The sequence below is a fragment of the Eptatretus burgeri genome, chromosome 15 (assembly GCF_056783735.1).
Source record: "Eptatretus burgeri isolate ZD-2024b chromosome 15, Ebu_testis_v1, whole genome shotgun sequence".
NCBI lineage: Eukaryota > Metazoa > Chordata > Myxini > Myxiniformes > Myxinidae > Eptatretus > Eptatretus burgeri.
The window spans coordinates 9,738,678-9,764,906 of NC_140975.1; the positions used below are offsets into that span (position 1 = coordinate 9,738,678).

At 43.0% G+C, this 26,229-nt stretch overlaps 2 protein-coding genes and 1 long non-coding RNA gene across 12 annotated transcripts in view; 2 read left to right on the top strand and 1 right to left on the bottom strand.

The window, feature by feature from the left end:
- Nucleotides 1–918: 918 nt before the first annotated feature.
- CDK5RAP1 (CDK5RAP1 mitochondrial tRNA methylthiotransferase) lies at nucleotides 919–21,328 on the top strand. 4 transcript variants are annotated; one of them, XM_085857568.1, is made up of 13 exons: nucleotides 919–2,413; nucleotides 5,925–6,028; nucleotides 6,771–6,805; nucleotides 8,969–9,069; nucleotides 9,431–9,641; nucleotides 9,818–9,938; nucleotides 10,152–10,382; nucleotides 10,461–10,558; nucleotides 12,190–12,245; nucleotides 12,778–12,908; nucleotides 19,216–19,365; nucleotides 20,465–20,602; nucleotides 20,847–21,328. In XM_085857568.1, the coding sequence occupies exons 1-13, from the start codon at nucleotides 2,305–2,307 to the stop codon at nucleotides 20,952–20,954; spliced, it is 1,593 nt and encodes a 530-aa protein (XP_085713694.1). In that variant the 5' UTR covers nucleotides 919–2,304; the 3' UTR covers nucleotides 20,955–21,328. The 4 variants fall into 4 exon arrangements, with proteins under 4 accessions (XP_085713694.1, XP_085713693.1, XP_085713692.1 ...); XM_085857566.1 differs by lacking the exon at nucleotides 919–2,413 and adding an exon at nucleotides 4,661–5,220; XM_085857569.1 differs by lacking the exon at nucleotides 919–2,413 and adding an exon at nucleotides 4,944–5,587.
- The window catches only part of LOC147011466 (uncharacterized), a 6,712-nt gene continuing 289 nt past the window's right edge, over nucleotides 19,807–26,229 (bottom strand). Inside the window, exon 2 of the long non-coding RNA XR_015051813.1 lies at nucleotides 19,807–20,106. This is a non-coding gene — a long non-coding RNA (uncharacterized LOC147011466). The remainder of the gene's footprint in view (nucleotides 20,107–26,229) is intronic.
- LOC147011467 (phosphatidylinositol-binding clathrin assembly protein-like) overlaps nucleotides 25,988–26,229 on the top strand; it is a 94,809-nt gene continuing 94,567 nt past the window's right edge. For 2 of the 7 annotated variants that reach the window (XM_085857559.1, XM_085857565.1), the window contains exon 1: nucleotides 25,988–26,229. This exon is cut by the window's right edge and continues 59 nt beyond it. In XM_085857559.1, coding sequence (XP_085713685.1) covers nucleotides 26,159–26,229 — 71 coding nt within the window. In that variant the 5' untranslated portion in view covers nucleotides 25,988–26,158. The other 5 variants (XM_085857558.1, XM_085857564.1, XM_085857561.1 and 2 more) reach the window with 3 other exon arrangements.

Consider the following 26,229-nt stretch of genomic DNA (forward strand, 5'->3'; position numbering starts at 1 on the left):
AGAAATTCTGTGGGGTAGTGGACTGCTTCATTTGTGTCTGGTACAGTGTCAACTGACTTGTAATTGTGCCAGGTAACTGTGAAAGAAGGTCTCATTAGTGGGATTGACTATATCATTTTTCGGTGCCGAGATGGCTCTTTGGCATAGCCACTTGTGGTCATGGAAGTTATGTGCAACATTTGGAAATACTACATCTTGTAGTTGTTGAAGTGTTGGAACTGTTTTCTCAATGTTGTTCATCGAGATAGTTCCATCTTGATTTTCAGATTCAATGGCGACATTTCCCAGTTTGAGCAGACTTACAGCAGATGAATCACCTGTGAGAAGCACCACTCGCATGTTAGTCATGAGGCTGAGTCGCTGAATGTTGTTCCAAATATACGAGTCCTTGAGGCAGGCCTGCAGTATTTCAGCTTTGGTTCCATGTGGAATGACTGGCAGTGTCTGCCGAAAATCCCCAGTCAACATCAGTCACTCCACCCATTCTTCTGTTATTACGTCGAAGATCTTGCATGGTGCGATCAAGAGCCTCCAAGGCAGCTTTGTGAGACATTGTACATTCATCCCAGACAATGAGCTGGCACTCCTGCAGGAGCTTTGCTTCGCCAGTGCCCCGGCCAATGTTTCAGGTTGGTGCCTCCATACTTGCCACATTTAAGGAAGGTGTTCCTTATTGTAGTTTGTGTCTCTCAAAATTTCATTTGTGAGCTCATTGTCATTGAAGGTCAGGAAGGCCAAAAGTTTTGAGATCAGAGCCACCCAAAGCCTTGATCTTGTCCTCAATGATAATGAGAGCTTGATTGAAGATGGCATCACTGTAGTCCAGTTCCAGGTTAGAATTTTTCGCTTTTGCATGATGCAAAATGCCCTCTGCCAGATTCTCCTTGTGGTTGTCCCATAGTTGTTGAGGCACATGTCTGCAACATAATGGCAAACCGGTTTCGCAGCATCCATGGTGATCGAGTTGCATCTGCCTCCTCCATTGTGCTGTTCCAGTGTGTGTCATCCTCCAGGAGTCCTCTGAGTTGGCAAGCCTGATAGTAACTTTCACAGATCTTGGCATCCACTGTTCGCAAGTCCTCAAATGATGTTGGACTTTTGACCTCATACAAAACTGCAGAAGCAGTCTCAGGTAAAAGCGTTCAAAATTGTTGGGATGTACAGTGAACACACAACCAAGTGCATCACTGGCTTTGATGCCTAGCTGGTCTGGTACAGTTTGTCCTGCTTTGTGGTGAGCCCACTTCTTGCTGCCAGCATTCCATGTGTAGTCCTCCTTAAAATCATTTCCACAATCCTGTCTATAAATCAGCAAGAGATTTTACAAATAGATTTTTTTTTATTTTAAACACAAAAGTATGTTATAATTAGGTCCAAGTAATCATCTTTTTTTATATAAATATGGGAAATATAACTCATTGCCATGTTTGTAAAGAAGGACTTACAAATATTACAGCAAACATTAACAATTCATGCAAACATACACTCAATATATTTCAACAAATCCAACCAGTAAGGCAGGAAAAACAACATTGTGATGCACGAACAAATTGCTCGTGCCCGTACGCCGTACGGGATTCTAAACGGGGTAGGGATGGAGAGGCAACATTGCAAATGGTGTCTTCTGTCATCGAGCCGGCAAGCTGGGAACAATAATTCACATTTATTGCCACATCTGATACAATTTTAATGCTCTTCTGGTGGCGAGGTGCTCCATTTGAAACTTTTGTTTGATAGCTGTAGCTTTTTGATGCCTAGGGTCCAAATAAAATTATGTATTGCTGTCAGAGCCGGTGACCAATTGTAAATTAATAGTGGGAGGGTGCTCAAAGGACTTGTTAAAACGTAGTTATAATGGACATTTTCAATCGTGCAAACAAACGAAGCTTAAGATATGGCAATTTGTTATTTGTTTGTTATTGAAAACACTGATGGGGCATTTAAAGGCCATTTAAAAATGAGATTTTTTTTTTTAATGTTTAAAGAGCCAGAACCAAAATCGACAGCTGAAGCAATTAACACAGCACTTTTGAAATGACATAATCAGCCCTAGATTTCTGGGCATATATGTGCAGGAATCTCGAGTAACAAAGTTCTTGGGGAGGCTCTGGATGTATTTCATGCCTGCCAGATAAGGATTGTAGCATGGAATGACTGAATTCTTTGTTTTATAGAGAAGCCAAAATTACTTGGAAACGTACCTGTGAGAAATGGATTTGCCTCTGCACAACAATTGGAGAACTTCCTGATCAACTCACCCAAAAAGTTGATATCTTGCAGCCCGCACCGCAAAACCTCCCGGTGATGTGCACCCGTAAAAGGCTGAAGGATTGTAGACGGTTTGTTCTACCCAAACCTTCGTACTTCTTCACACCAATGGGAAGGTCATATCTGGAGCTTGTCGATGCACGGGGTATGTTTAAAATGATGATATTTACTATTAATAATGTTTGGGAGGAGGAAGGAGGGGGGGGCAGTGTGAGTCGTGTGGACTCTGAGTGCCATATTTTTTGTTTGGGGCCGGGGCCACGAGAAATTATTCGAGATTTTAGCATATATTGGTGAAAGGAGAAGCATTCATTCGTGTGTTGTGTGTATGTGTTATAACCATGACTACCGCTTACTAATTGTATCAACAGGTAAAAGTACGAACCCAACTCCTTTCTCTTCCACAGATACTTCCCATATTTCCATGAGCCGATTTGCATTCCAGAACAGAACAATAATTGTGGTTAACCATTTTGAAATTTCCGCTCTTTCATCTGAATGTTGAAAATTATGTTTAAAGGACCATTTAAATTTCAGATTTCACGCGAACAACTGCAGGTTAAAATTTCCCGGTGAGCAGAACAGAGTCACTGTAAATACGCAGCGCATGTGCAAAAGGTCTCATTTGGCTTCCACACGTCATTTTGAAAGTCCCATATTTCTGTTCAAATGGATCTTGGTTCTTTGTGTGTATTTTCTTTTAATCATTATTCAATTCTTGTGCAATCTCGTTTTCACGTGGGTTGTCCTTTTCCTTTGTGTTCATGGGTAGGCGCATGAGGGGAAGGTGCAGGAGGTGTTTTTAGATCCTCGTAGAGGATCTCTTAAGTCTTACTCACGTTGTTGTTCTTCATCTTCTTCTTGTGGACTTTTTTGTTTCACAGCCTACAGTTTTCATCAAAACTTCCTGAAACTTGGTGTATATATGTAAAAATACCCTGCGCAGACAGTAACCATTTCCGATTTTGAAAATTCCTCCTAGAAAAAAAGTTATGACGTCAAAATATCTCCGCTAATGGAAATCGCCTAAAAAATTATCTCCGAAACTCGGCAAGCTTTTTGAATTCTGTTTGCGGGGAATCGAACAGGGCATTAGCAGAGATGAATTACCGCACATATGATACATCACTATGACGCCATATCAATTTTTATGACGTCATTCCTATTTTTTGACATTTTTTTGTTTCACAACCCAGAGTTTTCATCGGATATTCGTGAAACTTGCCATGTATATGCAGAAAGCCCACTGCAGGCAGTAACCATCTCCGATTTTGGAAATTCTTCCTAGAAAAAAAGTTGACGTCATAATATCACCGCTAATGGAAATCGCCTACATCATTATCTCCGAAACTAGGCAAGCTGTTTGAATTTTGTTTGCGGGAATCAAGCCGGGCATTAGCACAGATAATTTATCGCAAACCTGATACATCACAATGACGTCATATTCGTTTTTATGACGTCATCATTAAGAGGACGAGGATCAGAGCTCATTCGAGCTTGTTATTTTATTTTGTTCTTTTTAATGCCAATAAAGTTACTCGATGGTGATTTAAGTTCACCTTTCAGCAATTTAATGGCGGAGTTTACGATGTTTTTATTTATGTGCCACTGAGCTTTAGAATATGGAGGAACTTCCGGTCAATGGCCATATTGGAACTTCCTACCATCCGAAAGTTCCATAGTAAGCAAAGAAAAAATATTTCAATACCAGAATCGTTTTGCATTCTCCCTTTACATCATCATTTATTATTATTTGCTAATGAAATATTATACATGAACGAATGAATAACAGTAGGCCGAGCTTTAGATATCAGAAACACAGATTTAGCTACACCTCAGTCGGGCTGCTGTATTTGTGGTTCCAGTTCTATGTTCGATATCTAATTAGTAATTACCTGTGAAATGACTTCCCACAGCTAAAATATTGTTTTGTTAATTGTACCCAAATGGAACACACGTGGGCATTGTGCCGCCCTTGCAGTTGTGGTGAGTACCAAGATGGCGGCCGGTGACTTCAGTTTTTTTCAGCAAACCAATGATGAACCTGCGAAATAATGAAATTAATCCTTGCAGGACTGAACCCCTACTCCCAGCAAACAAGCCAGATCACATCATACCCCTGAAACCTTTATGGATGTTTTTACTTATTGATGTAAAAACGTCTTAAATACAGAATTCAAATTTATTCAGTGCGGTAATTCCCTTCGGTAATAAGGGTGTATCCACGAGGTAGTATACAGCTCAACTGTGGTTCCTTTTTTCGCTTTACTTTTTTTACTTATTTAATTTCGGTGAAAGCTCGAAGTACTCGCTCTTGCCCACATTTGGAATGCTATATACTGCGTAACATGCGACGACAGGAAAATTGTATTTATTTCACCGGAGGAAATCTCGCGAGAGTTTCGGCCACTCACTTGATAACGCGAGATGTCGTGTCGTCGATGCGCGTGTTTCGACGATTGAGGAAGTTACGTTTATAAACGCCATGAACCTAAGTCCGTGCACGTTTTAGGTGCATTTGACAAGCCAGTGAAGCGACCATGGACCAGCGTGACGAAGCAGGACCGTAAAACGGATGGACAGTACATCTCCCGTGCCTGGCTGTATGATCTGTAGTTCAGACAGGACAGTTCACCCTGATGGGATCTGTGACTCGGGCCCTGCTTACCTCAAGGTTAATCTGGACTTGGCGTCCCGCTACTGGGAAGCATTTGGAAATCTTGTCCTCATGGAGGACACGTTCCTCCAATGTCCAAAGACCCGGTGTCCGTGGATTCTGCACTCAAGGTCTGAGGGGTAAACTCGAGGAACGCAGTGTTGGGTGCACGGCAGGAGGTCCTACTCTCAAGGACTTTCTCATGCCAAGGAAGGACCTCCGAGATCTGGATCCTGATGATGATGAGCAGGTGGCTTATCTGAGTGAGGTTGTCTCCAATGGCCATGGCAGAAAAGGTTAATTTATAAACTAGGTCCTTACGTGGGTCTTCAGGTCTCACTGTGATAGTACCCTTAGAGAGCGTTGGACTTGTTGGATAAGTGGTTGGGAATTTTGAGGAAGGACCTCCGAGATCTGGATCCTGATCATGATGATGATGAGCAGGTGGCTTATCTGACCAAGGATGTCTCCAATGGCCATGGCAGAAAAGGTTAATTTATAAACCAGGTCTTCAGGTCTCACTGTGATAGTACCCTTAGAGAGCCTTGGACTTGTTGGATAAGTGGTTGGGAATTTTGAGGAAGGACCTCCGAGATCTGGATCCTGATGATGAGCAGGTGGCTTATCTGAGCGAGGATGTCTCCAATGGCCATGGCAGAAAAGGTTAATTTATAAACCAGGTCCTTATGTGGGTCTTTGGGTCTCACTGTGATAGTACCCTGAGAGAGCTTTGGACTTGTTGGATAAGTGGTTGGGAATTTTGATTTTCAGGGGAGAGTTGCTTGGTGGGTTCGGCTGGGTTGGGGTAGTTACTGCAGGGCGAGGGGTTGTGTTTCTAGATCATCGTTGAACATTCAGCACGCTCAGGTGGAGAAAGAGGGGAAGTGTTGCTGGTGGATACCTGTGTGTTTATCTCTTTCCCCTGGGAGGAATGGGAGTTTGGGTTTAGGGGAGGTTATCCCTTGCGTTTGTCCATCTCACCTGACAATGCTGTTTGCAGTGTTTTTTGAAACTCTTGGCTGCCAGATGAACGTGAGTGACACGGAGATTGCTTGGGCCATCCTGCAGCAAAACGGCTTTGGCAGAACGACAGATGTAACGGAGGTTTGTCATCCTCCTTTCCCCTCCAAAGATTCATGTTTCTAATATCAATAAATCAAAGAATCATGAAGTTTGTTATAAATGTACGTCCGACACGACGTCCTGGCAAACAAACGGTTGCGGACACCGTCAAGTTTCTATGAAATACGGATTACCAAAGAAAAGAGTGTTTGTAATGCACGTTTCGTTGTGGCAGACATCTAAGCTGTCTAGCCGAGGTTTGAATCCCAACTCGGCTCTGAACTCCTTCATCAATGTGTGTGCCGTCCCTCGGATGGACGTTAAACTGGGCGTCCCATCTGTCCGCATCAGTTGCTGGACGTTAAAGATCCCACGGTGTGTTTCGTGAAGATTAGGCGAGCTATCGCCGGCACTGTGAACAGATTACACAGCCCCGCGCTAACCAGCAGAGGGCACTGCATCGGTGGCACAGCAGTGCCCTCGGCCAATATTGCTCCCCTTCAGCGTTGCACTGCGTACGAACGACTAAGAAGTGGAAGCATCCTGGCAGATCTTCATTTGTCTGTCAGAAATTGGACGGAACGCGAATGCTTATCAAAAGCTCCGACATTTTTACAAAATCCTTAAAGTTTGTTTTTCAGTTTCAGAAAGGGGAGATCGAAACGCAAACAAATGCGCGATTGTACTTTGGCATCGCAAAACGTGTTTGATAAATAACGAGGAACAAAAATGTTGTCGAAGGAAAGATTTTCATCGGTGATATGTTTGTGTGTTTGCTTTCCAGGCTGATATAATCTTGCTGGTGACGTGTACCATCAGGTAAACAAAATTGTGATGATCGAGTCTCGGTTATCCCGAGAAACGATTTTTAATTTCTAATAATAATAATAATATTAATGATGAGTTATTGTCGTGTGTGTGTGTGATGTGCGTACAATGAGAAATACTCTGACGGTGCGTGCTTAAAAATGTCGTTTAAAAGTAATAAAATCAGAATTTTTAGTGTCATAACAAATATATTAATAATGAGTGGGTTCGCAGGATGGCTCAGATTGTACGCACACTCACCTCGAAGCTGCGTATTCTGGGTTTGAATCCTGACCCAGCTATAAACTGTCATCCCGGTGTTTCATCGGCAGGGAGCAGGCTGATTCGTCAATGTGTGTGCCGTCCCTCTGATGGACGTTAAACCGGCGTCACGTCTGCTGGCAGTGGTTGGTGGACGTTTAAAGATCCCACGATATCCTTCACAAAGAGTAGGCGAGCTATTGCCGGCGCCGTGAACTATTTACAAATTGCTGCCCTAACCAGCGGAGGGCACTGCATCAGCGGCGCGACCGCATCCTCGGCCAACGACGCTACCCCGCAGCCTCGTGCTGCACACCGAAGAAGACGAAGAACAATAATGATTGTTGACTGTTGAGAGCCGTAAAACAACATAAGTGGCATGGTTTAAAATATCCATATCCATTCTTGAGATGCTCGTACAAAACCAAGTTTAGACATCGGTTCATGGAGGATGCGGATTGCAGTCGGGTAAAAACTGTTGTGCAAGCGGTTGGAGTTGGTCTTGATGTAACAATAATGTTCACAATAATAACAATAATGTGCAGATATCGCACCCAATAATTATACGAGCGGTCCTACTGAGTCGGGATCGGTCGTCCTGCATCGTACTGCCGTACCAAATCGTTAAAGACTGTCAGGACACGCTCTATCACTGTCTGACAGAACTTGGTCAACACAGGACGACCGACACCAAAACTTTTCAACCTTCAAAGGAAGAACAACCGTTGCTGAGCCTTCTTCACCCAGTACTTTGTGTTTATCTCCCATTTAAGATCATTGGAAATGTGTATCCTGAAATCGTTTTAAAATAAGTGATGATTTGAACTTCAGCATCGTGAATAACCAAGGGTCATATGCGAGTTTTGTTTTTCCAAACTTGCATACAAATTTCTTAAAACAAAACAAACTTGCACACTCAAGGCTATATATAAATGGCAGTGCCGTGCGTGATCAACGACAAGTGAAAAATACACGTGAGAGTTCCTGATCAAAGGTGTACTGTATGTTACAAGATTCAGGCTCATGGAAGAGCATAGTGATGAAGGGTATGATCTGACAATGGGGCAGGGGGTCAACAGTTGGGCACGGTAATCAAGGGACTGAACAGGTGGGAACACAGCAACCTGCAAGTAAGAGGGTTCGGTTGGGCATGGTCAATGGAGGTAGAAATAGTGTGGGTAGAGATGGGGGGGTCGGGGGGGGGTATAACACGAGACAGCGGGACTCCACTTGCTTTGAACCCCTGAAGGGAAGAGTGTGATTGAACAGCGTCAGGAAGGCGGTTCCTTAACCGGGAGAAAAGAGGAACAAATGAGAGGAGGTGTGTGGTAAACCTGGAATTTGGAAGTAAATCTGTGTCATGCCCAAGGGGGTGAGGACATAAGGTTACAGGAGTCAAAACGGGAAAATAAATGAAACTCAAAATTTGATGTTGGGCCATTCCTGGTGGAACGTTTTGCCGTCTTTCAACCTTGCTTTACGTGGGAAGCGTGGGGATTTGCAATGGCTTGCCATTGACTTCACTCGAGTTGTATTTACAACCAGGAAGACTGATTGTCCTACAAAATATGGTTTGCTTAGCCACAATGTTTCTGCACCCGTTTGCTTTTAAACAAAAGCCTCTCACTGCCGTCAGCCCCATAAGATTAGGCCGCACCCTCCTCTCGCCACCTCAGGACACCTCGTTTCCAGGAACCCGTCCCCACCGACCGAATGGTTCCATCCAACGGGAGACAAACATCTATGCTTCCTGCGTTGCTGAAACAAAGCGTGGTGTCCTCCGTTTTGAAGAAGCTCAAACTCTAGGCAGATAATTTATATCCTGTCGACGTGGAGGTACCTTTCAAGCAAATGTGGACGGTGTGGTTTGTGTGGTTGAAAAGCTTCATGACCGTGTGACTGTTTTTTGTGCAGAGAGAAACCTGAGCTGACAGTCTGGAAGCGTGTCGCTCAGTACAAGGCACTAAAACGGCGACGAAAAGCCCACCAACCACATCTTCAAATCGGAATTCTCGGTACGTTGTGAAAGCCATTCGGTGACGCGTGCTTTTTTTCCTCGCTCCAGGTATCCTGTACCTGCCGTGGTTAAACCACATATCCGGTCCGACATGGCTGTGGAAAAGCAGGGATGTCGTGCGCACTTGGGATGGGAGTTACACTGGTAATTCGTTTGGCTCTAGTCACATTTTATATAATCCGAGGAATAATTATGAGCAGTACTTTGGCCAAATTTTCACCAGACCGTTGGTTTGTGACCTCCACAATGCAGCCATGCATGTGGTCATGTGACCTGCATGGTGTCGGGCTGTGCATGACTCTCGTGATGTGTGTCGGTCAGGCAGTGATGCTCCCATTGTGTTTTTAATCCTTCCGCAGGCTGCATGGCAGAGCAACTTCGCCATGATATTCTGGAGCGTGAGCGGGCGGTAGACGTGGTCGCAGGACCAGATGCTTACAGGGACTTGCCAAGGCTGCTGGCAACGGCTTGCAGTGGACAGCAGGCCATCAATGTGCAGCTTTCGGTTGATGAAACGTATGCGGATGTGACACCCGTTCGGATGCAACCGGGAGCTCCCTCTGCCTTCGTGTAAATATATTTTTTTATCCTCCCTCTCTTATTTGTGTTTCTATATATTCCTTCCATGTTTTTTTGACATTCTTGTTTTGCTTACTTCCTCTTGCACAATGTGTACACTTTCATCTCGATGTACCATGAATCCTTCTGACCAGCCGATCCCATTCCCACCTCTGTTCCTACAACAGTTCCATTACACGTGGCTGCAACAACATGTGCAGCTACTGTGTCGTTCCGTTCACACGTGGACGAGAACGTAGCCGACCCCTGAGCTCCGTGCTCGAAGAGGTGCGCAACCTGTCCCAGCAGGTATGAACTCGTCACGAATATGTCAAATAAATGACAGCGTGACCACCCGAAATGCCCTACCATCATGTTTCAAACATGGACCATATTTTCTCTCCATCGAATGGGCTTTGCCAGATTTGGGTTGTTCGATTTTCGAATTCCTTAAGTCATTCATTCATTATTGCAAAGCAAATGAGAAATGATCCCGTAGGTTCTTTCGGTCCCACTACGTAGGGTGTCAAAGAGGTCGTGCTTCTCGGCCAAAACGTGAACAGTTACCTCGACCCGGGGGTCTCCAGCATGGCAACCAATCCACCTCCACCGCTCAGCAAGGGTTTTCGCAACCGTTGCCACCGCAAGGTCGGTGGCACGGGATTCGCCGAACTACTGGACCAAGTATCCAGTGTCGATCCGGAGATGAGAATTCGTTTCACATCACCCCATCCCAAAGACTTCCCAGACGAGGTGAGAAGTCACTTGACGACCCACCTCCTGCTTGCTGTCCGGCCGAGTGTGTGTTTCATCAAACCCGTCCACCCCCAGGTGCTCCACGTCATCAGGGAGCGACCAAATATCTGCAAGCAGATCCACCTACCTGCGCAGAGTGGCAGCACAAGGATCCTCGAGGCCATGAAAAGAGGGTGCGTCTGGGCAAGTCCCATTATTGTGCACCATTTTACCCGGTGGTCACTGTCTCACTGATAAAGACTAAATTCTTAATTACAAAATCAATTGATCTGATAATAGTTTGACTTTTTAAAGATCTATTGGGGTATTTATATAACTTCTGTGCCTGCACTTGCACTCTCAACACATCATCTCTGGAGATAGAAAGGCACAACAAGAAGTCGTCGGACGGATTTATTTATGTATTTCTTTATTACAGGATCTCAGGCTCATAGTGGGGCTGTCACACACACACACACACACACACACACACACACACACACACACACACACACACACACACCTCACATACTTGGACGTACAGACGAATATACGAGACGCAACACAACTGTTTGACGAGACAAACATAGCCACTGAGGTTCCTCCTCCCGAGGCAGTCTGGGTATCAACGATGCCACACCAATGGTGCCACCTTTCTCAGCATTCTCAGCAGGGCATTTCCTATGGAGGAATTTTCCCCCTCCCATGGATGCCAACCTATTGGGATGATCGTGCTCAACGTGCTCTTGTCCTTTCAAATGCTGAATGTCAAGTAAGGAAGCAGCACGTTTTTACCCCATGCACGTGAAGCGAAAAGCAAGGTTAAGCAGTTGATTCACTTCTCTCTGCCTGTCTCTACAAAACGTCAGTTTATGATCGAGGAGCTACTACATTTAAATTGAACGTCACATTTTGAACACGAACCAGAAAACGAACCTGCAGTTTATCAGTTTCTTGGGTCTGACTTTGTCCTGATTGCGGATGCGCAGAGAGGAGTGAGATCATGTTTTACTCTGTCTGCCTGTTTGGCAGTCAAACAGGATTAAAAAAATCATTCCAAACAGGAAACTCACTGTTTTTAAGGACGTTATAAAGGAGACATTATTAATGTGGCGTGTCGGATAGGGTGCCAGTGTAATAAACGCTACATCGACTGCGGTAAACTTCCAAAAAAGAATTCTTTTTGTTTTTTTCTCCCACCATTAAAATCATTATTTTATTTAAATTTAATTACACACTTGAACACCGCAGAACACAAATCGCCTTTTTGGCACTTTCAAAACCCTTCCATTTAGCTGTACTTGGACAAAAATATTACGGCATCTTCCGTCATCGCGACCAATCAAACTTGCCGCTCGCATCCCCACCCATGTCCTTGTTTCTCAACACTGCGTGGGGTAAGGTGTTCTCTATGAATTCTCGTTTTTAAAAAAAAAAGTCTTTGGTATGACTCAGCCAGGGATTGAACTGCCGACCTCCCGATCTCGTTACATCACCGAGTCTGGTTTTTCCAATAACATCAGATTCATTTCGTATTCAACTCTGCGTGGCAACTTGGGACTGATAAAAGAATGTCGCTTTGTGAGGTTATTCGTGCGAAATTGTAAACCGGCTATAATTGGCGAACGTTGATAACATTTTCGTTTGACAAACTTTGTCCATTCACGGAATGACGTGTCATTCTGATTGTCCACTTCGAACGAATAAGTTTTGTGAGAGACTTCAGTCGTGATGCCTTCGATTTGCTTACATCAATTTCATTAAACTTGATTGAGGTTTTTGATCCTGGATTTGTTACCGGCGCGTGTTTACGTTTACTTTGCAGGCATACCCGAGAAGCTTATCTCGACCTCGTGGAACATATCAAAAAGGTGATCCCAGGTGAGCAGATCTCGGTTTGAAACCCATTCTTCATTGGTGTGCAGGTTAAATAAAAGTGGGTACCGGTGCCTTCTGCTTCTTCCCCTGCTTCCTCTTCTTCTTTTGCTTCCTCTTCTTCTTTGTTATGCAGCACATGGTTGAGGGTGGCCTAATTTTGTGGGGGGTAGCTCTGTGTCGATGCAGTGCTCCTTGTAGGTTAGAGCAGGAATTCTTAATTTGTGCAGGGAGCTGGTGATAGCTCGCCTACTATTGACTGAGGACACCATGTGCTCTTTTCGTTCACCAACTAATGCTGGCAGAAGGGACGCTCGTTTAACTGTCATGAAAGGGAAAACGTGCACATTGATGTCTCGCCCTGCGTGTGAAACGCCACGAAGGCAGTTCATAGACGGGTCTCGATTTAAACGCAGGTTAGACAGCTCAGAGGTGGGTGTGCATATCTCAAGGCTATCCTGCTGACCGATACGGGTACTTTATACATAGTGCATTTGTAGGTTGTGGTGCTTGCTGATGGGGTTTTTCTCTTGGCGAGGTGTGTGTTTGAGCAGCGACTTCATCGCGGGGTTCTGCGGTGAGACGGAAGACGACCACCAAGAGACGCTGTCCCTCATCCGTACTGTCTGTTACACCATGGCCTATCTGTTCAGTTACAGTATGAGGAAGGTTTGTTGACCGTCTCGTGCATCATACTATTTTAAATGATCCGTTTTCTCACCCCCGTTTAGCTCGCACTCCTTGTACCAAAGTAGCACCGATCACCGTCTTTCATGAATGGCACCGGCCCAACAAGCTCGAAGGCTCGTGGAGGAGCTGTGACAAATCAGGCACCCATGCAGACAGATGCATGAGACAACACCAGATTTTACTTTCGTACATCCGTACTTTCTTACAAACACAGCCGCTGAAATTGAAAGTGACGTCACTTCCCATTGTACTCTGGGTACCAGCGGCATCATCTTCATGACATCGCTTTTCTCTTTGCACTCAGCAGAGCAATCGAGGAGGAATTTCCTCCTCCCTCGGGATGTTCAACTGACCTGGCTGCTTGTCCATGTTCTGTACTTTTAAATGATGAGCATCAAGCAAGGAAGCAGCACGTACCAGTTTTCCATCTTTGGTACGATTTGGCCGGGGTTCGAACGGTCGACCTCCCAGGCTGAGAGTGGACGCTATAACCGTTATGTCACCGATATTTATTTGCTGTTTATAGTTTTCCCAAATATGATGATGGATGTTTTATCAACTAACAGTTGGTAAGAATATGCTTTCCACCCTGCGTTGGAGTGGCGACCCATCCAGGACTGTACTCCTTGCCAAGGAAACTGCCTCGGTCGCCCTGTTTGCCTTTTATGGCATGAAAGGAATGGGATTATTAGGGCTTCAAGCAAGTGCTGAAGCCCTATTGAATTCGTTAGTATTATTAGGGCTTCAAGCAAGTGCTGAAGCCCTATTGAATTCGTTCGTATTATTATTAGGGTACCCTGTGAGTACAGGGTACCCTATTGTTTTTCTTCTGTTTATTATTATTACGCATTATTATTATTATTATTATTATTTTTCCGCCGGCGTTTTGCACCCTTTTTCGCTTTAAAAATCATTTTCTCTGGAACACTAAGTCCGATCGACAGGAAATTTTCACCATAGTATGTATCTTTTTTGATAGCACAATCACGTTATAATTATGACGTCATTGGTCACGTGGTACGGTCGCCATCTTGAAAAAAGCGATAAACTTTGGACATCTGTATCTCGGAAACCGTGCAATGGAAAATTTTTTTGTTTGATACATTTTACTAAGCTCCCTATGGGGAACACGTGTGATTTTTCGTGACGTCATAGGTGAAGCGATATACCGGTGAAAATTCGTCAAGTAGAACGCCATATAGGAAAAATCTGAAAAATTCTGAGCGTCATCTACACCAAAATTCATCGTCAAAAATGTTTTTTTTGACGTCATCGATGACGTAATTCGGCCGCCATCTTGTTTTTTAGTGTTTTTTTTTAAAAATCTTCTTCTCCAGAACGGCTGTGCAGATTGCGGCGAAACTTAACACGCACATTCTCCCTGAGGTCCTCTTTCAAGTTTGTTAATTTGTTGTTGATACGTCACATGGTTTGGCGGCCATCTTGAAAAAACCCTAAAACCTTCAAACATCTTCTTCTCCAGAAGCGCTGGTCCAATGAAGTCGAGATTTCAGAACTATATTCGGGACATGTATGCGATGCAAGTTTGTTAATTTCGAAGTGATAGGTCACATGGTTTGGCCGCCATGTTGGATTTAAGAAAAATATTAAATAATGTTTTCTCTGGAATTTCATAAGCCATCGAAGCAAAAATTTGCAAGTGCCTTCCTCCCTCAAGTCTGCATACATGGTAAAAAATTTTTACCTCAGAAGTCACATGGTTTGGCGGCCATCTTGGATAGAAAAATAGACCTTATCCGATTTACACGAAACTTCATACACTTGTTCACGTCGATGATGGAAAGCAGAAATTACATTTATGATATCCTCGGTCACAAGGTTCGGCAGCCATCTTGGATTGAAAATGAATAAATTTTAAAAATCTTCTTCTCCAGAAGGGCAAGACAGATGAAGACGAAACTTCACACATATATTCCCCATGAGGTCCTTTCTCAAGTTTGTTAATTTGTTCTTGATCGGTCACATGGTTCGGTGGCCATCTTGAAAAAACCCTAAAACCTTCAAACATCTTCTTCTCCAGAAGCGCTGGTCGGATGAAGGGGAGATTTCAGAACTATATTCGGGACATGTAGCCGATATAAGTTTGTTAATTTCGAATTGATACGTTAGACGGTTTGGCCGCCATCTTGGATTTAAGAAAAATATTAAATAATGTTTTCTCTGGAACCGCTGAACCAAACGAATCGAAAATTTCTCATTATCATCTACCATCGTGTATGCACGCATGGTAAAAATTATGACATCACACGTTACATGGTTTGGCGGCCATCTTGGATAGAAAAACGCACCTTTACCGATTAACACGAAACTTTACAAACGTGTTCCAATACCCAGTTGGAAGCAGAATATAAATTTCTGATGTCATAGGTCACATGGTTCGTCAGCCATCTTGGATTGAAAATGAATAAATTTTAAAAATCTTCTTCTCCAGAAAGGCAAGACAGATTAAGCCGAAACTTCACACATATATTCCCCATGAGGTCCTTTCTCAAGTTTGTTAATTTGTTCTTGATTGGTCACATGGTTTGGCAGCCATCTTGAATTTACCTTAAAACCTTCAAACATCTTCTTCTCCAGAACACCTGATCTGATCAAGGGGAAACTTCACACCCCTATTGCGCATGAGTAGGGAATACAAGTTTGTTAATTTCTAATTGATAGGTCACATGGTTTGGCAGCCATGTTGAATTTAAGAAAAATATTAAATAATGTTTTCTCTGGAACTGCTTAACCTATCGAAGCGAAAATTTGCGTCTGTCATCCTCCATGATATCTGCATACATGGTAAAAATTATGAGGTCACAAGTCACATGGTTTGGCCGCCATCTTAGATTGAAGGATAAATATTAATTCATGTTTACTCTGGAACCATTACTTCCATATATGCGAAACTTCATATTTATAATTTAGGCTACATGGGAAACAAAAGTTTAAAATTTCAACCTGATCGGCCGTGTGGTTTGGCAGCCAGAATTATTTAATTATTTGAATCTGGTCGCCAATAATAAGGAAATTGAACGCTTTGTGCTGCCCGGTTCGTAACTCGTCTGTTCCGCGCCGTCTCGAAGCAGGCCTGTATTTGTATCACCATTAACTAATGTTTTCTCTGGCACCGCTTATCCAATAAATGCGAAACTTTGCGACTATGATTTAAGTCTCACGTTGTGTCAGTTGTGTCAAAGGCGGACGGACTGGGTACCCGGTCATCACTGCCAGCAGTTATAAAGTGGCAGTTCTAGTTATTATTATTATTATTATTATTATTATAACGGGTTTTTATGTTCTACTGACCGATTTTGTGGCGGATCTGGAGGGAAAACTGTCGGATGAAATTCAACGAAACTTAACAGGATTATTACTCACCACCTGAAGTTTATACTATGAAACATTTGATGACGTAGGTCACGTGGTATGGCGGCCATATTTGATTTTATCCAAAACCTAAAAACATCTTCTTCTCCAGAAGGGATAATCAGACAGCCTCAATCTTTTGCACACATTTGCTAACTTCGATGCTAATGTGAATTTGTTAATTTGGTCGAAATCGTTACATAATTAATATGATTTAAAATGATGCCGATTCGCCTCATTAAATATGCAAAATATGCAAATGAGAGTTGAAAAAATTTAATGACAGATTTCGATAGTACCGAAACAGGGGACTCCCAATATAGTTATACTATGTCTGTATTTGACCCTAGTGAGCCCCCAGCGCCCCCCAAAGTTGAAAATGACCCATTTTTGAAATGTCATAAAATGAAAACAACGCTTGGAGTAAATTCAATGAAACTTATCCATTAAATTAATCTCCACCTGAAGTTTGTACTTTAAAAATTTTGATGACGTAGGTCACGTGGTATGGTGGCCATATTGGATTTTATCCAAAACCTAAAAACATCTTCTTCTCCAGAAGGGATAATCTGACAGCCTCAATCTTTTGCACACATTTGCTAAGTTCCATGCTAATGTTAATTTGTTAATTTGGTCGAAATCGTTATTTAATTTATATGATTTTAAATGATGCCGATTTGCCTCATTAAATATGCAAAATATGCAAATGATAGTTGAAAAAATGTAATGACAAATTTAGATAGCACATAAACAGGGGACTCCCAATATATTTATACTATGTCTGTATTTGACCCCAGTGAGCCCCCAGAGCCCCCCAAAGTTGAAAATGACCAATTTTTGAAATGTCATAAAATGAAAACAACGCTTGGATGAAATTCAATGAAACTTATCCATTGAATAACTCTCCACCTGAAGTTTATACTTTGAAAATTTTGATGACGTCGGTCACGTGGTCTGGCGGCCATATTGGATTTTCTCCAAAACCTAAAAACATCTTCTTCTCCAGAAGGGGTAATACGACAGCCTCAAACTTTTGCACACATTTGCAAGGTTCCATTGGAATGTTAAGTTGTTAATTTCGTCAAAATCGTTGCATAATTTATATGATTAAAATGATGCCGATTCGTCTCATTAAATATGCCAAATATGCAAATGAGAGTTGAAAAAATTTAATGACAGATTCTGATAGGCCTTGAAGAGGGGACTCCAAATATGTTTACGCTATTTCTGTATTTTACCCCAGTGAGGCCCCAGAGCCCCCCAAAATTTAAAATCACCCATTTTTGACATGTCGTAAAATGAAAACCAAAGAAGACACAAAAAGTGACCACAAATTCTGGAAGATATTTTAACGTTCTACAAGTTCGCCATTTACATTAATATGCAAATGTGGAGTTATTGGACTTTTTTGAGGACTTGAAAATTTGTCCAGCCTCGATTTGTCCAACGTGAAGTTTCTTTCTCTATCATGTATTGCTATGGGCTTTTCAATCCTTCATTGAGATAACATGAGGGACCCCGTAGCTGGGCCACATTGCAGACTTGAACTAACTTTCTAACTCGGAAAACCCACATCATGTGACAGGGTGATGGTGTTGAAATTTGTTAAAATGGAGGCACGCCTTGAAGCCCGGGATTACTGGTTTACCAGTTTTAATTATTATTATTATTGTCTTGCTTACCGCCTTGGGGAACAATGATCCCCTCGAAACGTCAGCCGCACCTGATCCCCCATGACAGCAATCCATTCTTTCAATGCCATTTAGTTTATAAAATCGATTTTATTTTATCTTGCCAGCAACTAAACCAACTTTTATCTTGTTTTGTGTCAATACGAGCTTTCACAGTCTCTTCTAATATTCAGCGTTCGACATTAAAGGCTGGCCGACTGTCCGAGAGAGGCAATTTTGTCCATCGGGCAAGTGAAGACATAAATAAACCTGTCTGAAAGGCAGGTCAATTTTACCACCTGGAAGTTTCATAAACTTGACAAGTCTTAACCTCGAATGTAGTTTTTATTCATGTAAAGCCACAGAGATTGGCGGGTGCAATGTTTGGTGGGACGGGGAACATCTTAAACCTACCTGTCCCGTGGACAAGCTGGAAGGTTAATCTCGAGTCCTGATATTGTGTGAATATTCCTGGTAATAGAAACGGTAGTTTTGTCATGCTAGCAGAGTACCCGTCCTAGGGGCGATCTTGTTCCAAGCCTGCAACATGTTCTTCTGACGCATACCTTTATTTGAGTGGTGTATAAGCAAGTGACAGCTCCATATAGGCAAAAAAAAATAACCCGGGTTTTACATGCTTGAAGCAAAAACATACCGACTGCTTATAATTCAAAGCACCTCACTGTACTGGAAAACATGGAGACAGGAATGCTGTACTGTAAATGGTGGAGACTTGTAGTACTCTCCCTCACCTGGAGGTGGTGCTACATGATGCACATTTATAGAGAAAATTTGTGTTCCATCCTCACCCTCCCAAGACCACTGGCAAAGCTAAAAACACCCCTATACATTAATTAGGGTTATGCTGATCCTCTGTACCAAGTCTGCATGTAATTGGGCCAGAACTGAAGGAGGAGAAGCCCGACAAACAAACCCACAAACACCGGTCCGTGAATTGTCGTAAGGATCTGGAATTTGCTTTGGACAAGCCACTCGGTCGTGTTGACGATTTTTGTTCCCGAGATTTTTAACGACTGTGCAAACACATTTTTGTTTGTCGTTTTAAAATGTTGTCACATTTCGACATCGCAACCGCCTTGGCACGGCACACTGATGTTTGTGACTCTGTTTCACTTGGACGACCAGAGAGGCTCGGTCTACATTAACATTTAAGAGGCAGAGATCTGGGGATGCACTCTTGCATGTCTTCTTTTTGTCCTCATCATCATCTTCCTCTTCACCAGAAAACGCACGCCTTCCACCGACTTCAGGACGACGTTCCATTGGTAACGAAGCACCGCCGCGTGACGGAACTCACCGAGACCTTCCGCTCAACTGCGTCCTCACTCAATAGTACCGTCGTGGGAACAACTCTGCTCGTGCTGGCCGATAAGGTGAATGAAACTTTTGCTCAGAAAGTCGCATTTTAAGTGATATGGTGACTCTTAGGTGGTGTCACGCTCGACCTTCGTACGAAAGGGTGTCACCTTTGCCATTCCAAATGCTGATGTGATGGGACAGGTGAGAATGATTGACTCGGGCAGAGATTAAAAAAAAAAAATTGAATTGCGTCAAGTTGAAGCCCCACATCGGCCTAGTCTTTCCGTGGGAATGTCAACAGTTACAAGAGAGTGCAATGAGATGGGACAGCCAGCTTAACTCCTCCTCACAAGGGCTCTGCACTCTGACACGAAACCTCACCGGGACGACAGCGCTCCAGTTGTCAGTTTTTGTGAAGATCGAAATCCAGATCCAGATACAAGAATTTTTTTTTTATTTTTAAAGTGATTATTCGCCATTGAGAGACGCGGCCAAAAGCGATATACAGTATCGCATGATATTTCAAACATTTATTGGACCCAATATGTTCTACTGGGTCAGGTGTTGTTGGATAAGAGTTGGGGGGTCACGTGACCATCACTATTTGCACACCAATGTGAGGATATTGGGCACATACGACCATTTCACGCACCATGCCTGTTCTGTACACACACACACATTGCCACTCTTCTCGATCATGTCCACATCCTGCTGCTGAACGAAGAGTCGGATTTACGTCCTCTGCCAAGTTTTCTGTGATGCAGCACTCCCTCGTGACACTGCACCAGTATGACAGTTTTCAGTTCAATAGGACCCTGTCGGGGATACATCCCATACCAAACAGTTCATTTCCAAGCATGCCACAAACTGTGCTATCTGGCGCTCGTTTGAGATGCTCTTTAGTTTTAATTGTCAAATGGCATGTGAACAGCTGTTGGCCATTGTATGTAGCACATCAAATATAGAAGAGACCTGTAAATATTTATGAATGGATGTTTGAACAGCCTGAGTTCATAATAGCGATACCCTTATCTCAAAATAACTAGATTGTTACTCAAGTTCTACCTGATGGGTATGTGGTGAAGTCTGTATGGACAGGTTTCAATTTTGATATCGGGAAACGTTTATTTTTGCTTTCCATTACGAATTGTCACACCACTTCTGGTTCCCTAGATCAGCCGGCGCTCCAAGGCCGAGCTCCTGGGCCGGAGCGAAGGACATTCGGTTGTGTTTCCAGCAGCTTTGGTGCCTACACATCCTGGGGCTACGAACCTCTCACCCATCTTTCCAGGAGACTATGTTGCGGTCAGGGTGCGTGGTAGTCGTGTTATCGTGGACATTTTGGCAGTGTCATGGTGTTGATGTGTTTGTCCATGATTATCGAGACCCTTTCCTGATATGTAAATTACTGCAGGAAATTCCCCCTTGATTTAGCATAGGATGTGTAAGACAAAATTAATGTTTGAATGTGCTCGAGAGACCACCACAGTCAATGCAATTGTGACATGCAGTAAAACCAACCACACTTCAACTTCCATTTTGTTTTGATCAACAGATAACGTCGTCGAATTCTCAGACACTGAAAGGCTTTCCACTGTACCATACAACTCTGCACAGCTTCTACCAGAGCGCTGCTAATGTCTCGGATGCAGCCGCAAGTTGAGTGGTCCATGGCCTGGTTGCGATGAGTCTGAGGACGCCTTGGATGCTGTAATCGATCGCCGGCTTTGAACGGCTCTCACCTTCTTTTTGTGCAGACACTTTACGTTCACTGGCAACGACCAGCGTACCTTCTCGGGACTTTTGCGAAACCCCAACCGAGGACATCAACAAGGAAGAGAATGCTGACTATCGCTTCAAATGAACCTGCTTACCTCCTCCTCCCCTGTTTATTTTGAACTCAAATATTCCTTTCGTTTATCGATATTTCATGCTTTTGCATGCATGATACACTTCACCAATAGATCCCGTCAAGATGATTTTCCTCTTAATTTTGTTTTTTCCATGAACAAATAAAGTTAATAAGTGATCTGCTGACATATGGCTGTCTTGGTTAACAATATGACAACATGTTACTGCGCTACTTCCTTTGAATAACCCTTTTCTTGTATGGATGTTTTTCTTAAATAACCGAGAGTTAGGTGTCCAGTTAGGAACCAAAAGGGTTTTCTTCGATAACTGATTGAGGTCGAGTTCTGCACCAAAAGGGTTTTGGTCGATTCCAGAAAGTTAGGGGTCTCGTTTGGGAACCAAGAGTTAGGGTTCCAATTCTGAACCGAATTGGGTTTTGTTAGGTAACCAATAGGGGTCGAGTGAGGAACCGAAAGGGGTCTTGTTAGGAACCGAGAGGCGTTTGTGAGACAACCGAGAGTTTTGGGTCTAGTTTGGAAGTGAACCGAGAGTGTTTTTTTGGATAACCGAGAGTTTGGGGTCCAATTCTAAAGGGAAAGGGTTTTGTTAGGCAATGAAACGGAAAACTAAATACTGCATTGGAGTCATCAGAAGGAACCTGAAGAAGTGAAAGAAGTAAACATGGAGTCATCGGGAGGAAACTGGATCGGATTTGTGTTTCAGCCGCTACTCCCAAACCCTCAAACCCGTTCAGGTGCAGCCAAGTGAGCTTTACAGAAAACTTTCTGCAAGAATTCACTTCTCCTTGGACAGATCGATAAAGAAAATGAAGAGACACATAAAAGTCGTGCAGAGCACGATACTTGCAAAATCCATAAAACAAATTTGATCTCAAAAATAATTGGTGGTTGAATTGATTGACCAAATATGCAACTCCTCTTCAAATTCCAAGTCAATGGGATGCAAATTGAGGATTTTAGAAATCTCACCTAAGTTGTTGACCTTTGGCCTATGTTGACCTTTTGACCTCAAGAACAATAGGCTTCTTGCTTATGACAAACTCCACCATATGCTGAAGTTTCGTGAAGATCAGTTGAGAATTGTGACCAGTCGGCGATGAAACAGATAGAATAACAAAATCGACTGATCTATGTACTTGAAAAATCTTCGATTTTGCAAGTAATAAAGGAAAAGAAAAAACAAGAATTCGAATCGATAAAGAAATTGTGAAAGGAACAAAGATGTCGTGAAGAATCCAGACAGAGAGATTTCAGCAGTAACTCCCCAGGATCAAACGCAGCAACGAGTACAAGCTACCAGAGATCTGTCAGCAGGGAAGCGCAGTCCACGCAGCATCAGGACTTGGTACAAACATAAACAGAAAACCAAATACTGCATTGGAGTCATCAGAGGGAAACCAAAGAAGTAAAGAGCAAAGATGGAGTCGTCAGCAGGAACAGAGTTAGGGTCTGGTTAGGAAGTGAAAGGGTTTTGTTGGATATCCAAAGTTTAGTGTCCAGTTTGGGTTTGGAACCAAGAGGGTTTTGTTGGATAACCGAGAGTCAGGGGTCTAGTTTGGAACCAAGAGGGTTTTGTTGGATAACCGAGAGTCAGGGGTCTAGTTTGGAACCAAGAGGGTTTTGTTCTATAAGAGTTAGTGGTCGAGGAAATGAGAGGGTTTTGTTCGATTACCAATAGTTAGGGTTCCAGTGCAGAACCGAGAGGGTTTTGTTGGATAATCAAGAGTTACGGTTTAGTTTAGAACCGAGAGGGTTTTGTTGGATCATCAAGAGTTACGGTTTAGTTTAGAACTGAGGGTTTTGTTGGATAATCAAGAGTTACGGTTTAGTTTAGAACCGAGAGGGTTTTGTTGGATAATAATCAAGAGTTACGGTTTAGTTTAGAACCGAGAGGGTTTTGTTGGATAATAATCAAGAGTTACGGTTTAATTTAGAACCGAGAGGGTTTTTTTCGATTATTATAGGGTTCCAGTCCGGAACCAAGAGGATTTTGATGGATAATCGAGAGGTAGGGTTTAATTCTGAACCGAGAGGGTTTTGTTGGATAATCAAGAGTTACGGTTTAGTTTAGAACCGAGGGTTTGTTGGATAATCAAGAGTTACGGTTTAGTTTAGAACCGAGGGGGTTTTGTTGGATAATTATCAAGAGTTACGGTTTAGTTTAGAACCGAGAGGGTTTTTTTTCGATTACCATAGGGTTCCAGTCCGGAACCAAGAGGATTTTGATGGATAATCGAGAGGTAGGGTTTAATTCGGAACCGAGAGGGTTTTGTTGGCTAATTGAGAGGTAGGGTTTAATTCGGAACCGAGAGGGTTTTGATGGATTATTGAGGTAGGGTCTAATTCGGAACCGAGAGGGTTTTGTTAGATAACTGAAAGTTTGGGTTTTGTCGCGAATCTCTAATCACAAAGCAATTCTAGACTCCAATTGCACAGACATCGAAAATTTCTGTCAATCGGTGGATCTCTGCTTTTTGATTTTGAAATTGGTGAAAAGAGTTTGAGAGTTAATTTGTTGATGCTGTGATGTAACCAAGTTTGAATGTAAAATGCAATTCATGTTTTACCTCATGCATATTTATGCTCCGCCCACATCTTACCTCATGCATATTCATGTTTTACCTCGTGCACATTTATGCTCCGCCCACATCTTACCTCATGCATATTCATGTTTTACCTCATGCATATTTATGCTCCGCCCACATCTCACCGCATGCATATTCATGTTTTACCTCATGCATATTTATGCTCCGGCCACATCTTACCGCATGCATATTCATGTTTCACCTCATGCATATTTATGCTCCGCCCACATCTTACCGCATGCATATTCATGTTTTACCTCATGCATATTTATGCTCCGGCCACATCTTACCGCATGCATATTCATGTTTTACCTCATGCATATTTATGCTCCGCCCACATCTTACCGCATGCATGTTCATGTTTTACGTCATGCATATTTATGCTCCGCCCACATCTTACCGCATGCATATTCATGTTTTACCTCATGCATATTTATGCTCCGCCCACATCTTACCGCATACATGTTCATGTTTTACGTCATGCATATTTATGCTCCGCCCACATCTTACCGCATGCATATTCATGTTTTACCTCATGCACATTTATGCTCCGCCCACATCTTACCTCATGCATATTCATGTTTTACCTCATGCATATTTATGCTCCGCCCACATCTCACCGCATGCATATTCATGTTTTACCTCATGCATATTTATGCTCCGCCCACATCTTACCTCATGCATATTCATGTTTTACCTCATGCATATTTATGCTCCGGCCACATCTTACCGCATGCATATTCATGTTTTACCTCATGCATATTTATGCTCCGCCCACATCTTACCTCATGCATATTCATGTTTTACCTCATGCACATTTATGCTCCGCCCACATCTTACCTCATGCATATTCATGTTTTACCTCATGCATATTTATGCTCCGGCCACATCTTACCTCATGCATATTCATGTTTTACCTCATGCATATTTATGCTCCGCCCACATCTTACCTCATGCATATTCATGTTTTACCTCATGCATATTTATGCTCCGCCCACATCTTACCGCATGCATATTCATGTTTTACCTCATGCATATTTATGCTCCGGCCACATCTTACCGCATGCATATTCATGTTTTACCTCATGCATATTTATGCTCCGGCCACATCTTACCGCATGCATATTCATGTTTTACCTCATGCATATTTATGCTCCGCCCACATCTTACCGCATGCATGTTCATGTTTTACGTCATGCATATTTATGATCCGCCCACATCTTACCGCATGCATATTCATGTTTTACCTCATGCATATTTATGCTCCGGCCACATCTTACCGCATGCATATTCATGTTTTACCTCATGCATATTTATGCTCCGCCCACATCTTACCGCATGCATGTTCATGTTTTACGTCATGCATATTTATGCTCCGCCCACATCTTACCGCATGCATGTTCATGTTTTACGTCATGCATATTTATGCTCTGCCCATGCGTTCCATCATCTCTGTCGTGAGAGGATGACTTCCTGGTCTGGTGGAATGGTGGTCATGTGGAGAAGGCACGGTTTTTACCGTCGCACTTGGAGAGTTTTAAAATAAAGAGTAAAATAATAAACCTCTGCAAGTGTTGGTTAAACTGCTTGGAGCATTCTTTATTCAGGAATCAGGACATGGAGGCCATTCCAGGAATGATGCCATGATGATACCTTTACCCACCGGCATTTTGAGAATCGTTTCAAAGCAAAAGTTACTTTAAAATCAATTTTTTTTTCAATAATTTCACTTTTTTTTATTTCTCACGGCTCTGTCGGATTATGTGAAGCATTTGTAAAGCCCAACTGTGAGGTAATCTTCATGTTTTAATGAACGATACGTCCATTCAACCTACTTTTGGTGAATTGATGCTTCACGTTTTAGCTTTTCCGACCGGAATAATTTTTTTATTATTATTATCAAGAGAAAGGGGAAAAGTTGCCACACGTCTTCTCATTTGTTGTTTGCATCGAGGCGAGTAAAAGTTAATTTTGCTCGAATATATGACTGAATAAGAGTCGTTGCATTTGAGCGGTGTATAAGCAGAAGGAATTTGAAAAGGACATTCAGAATTTTTGTAAAAAGGTTTATCGTTGATTCTCGTGCCCAATGATTTATCTGCTCACCAAATCGGTATAAAAAAAGCGCCATTAATAAATAAAAGTTTCCCCAATAAAAGATTTATGATTGATGCGAAAGCCGAAAGAAAAGCGAAAAAAAAAACTGCAGATGAATGAACGATTAATATGGCTGACAAGGAACGAATTAAGGAATGATGTGCGGAGTCACGTGCCGAAACTGTCGCCATCTTATCTCCGGGGCGGTGGGTTCGTTCGCTGTGCCGGCGGAGGCGGTGTGACAGAAGCCCGAGCGAGCGACGCACAGCCGCGACACGCTCGACCATACACGGACCGGGACAGACGCCCCAGACATGTCCGGGCAGAGCCTGACGGACCGCTTCGCGGCCGCGCAGCACTCGGTTACGGGCTCGTCCGTGACCAA

Coding starts and splice junctions, on each gene's coding strand:
- CDK5RAP1 (XM_085857566.1), top strand. CDS start 4,908: ATGGGATCTGTGACTCGGGCCCTGCTTACCTCAAGGTTAATCTGGACT. Junction 9,642..9,817: donor GGAGCTCCCTCTGCCTTCGT/GTAAATATATTT, acceptor TTCCTACAACAG/TTCCATTACACGTGGCTGCA. Junction 20,603..20,846: donor GAGACTATGTTGCGGTCAGG/GTGCGTGGTAGT, acceptor TTTGATCAACAG/ATAACGTCGTCGAATTCTCA.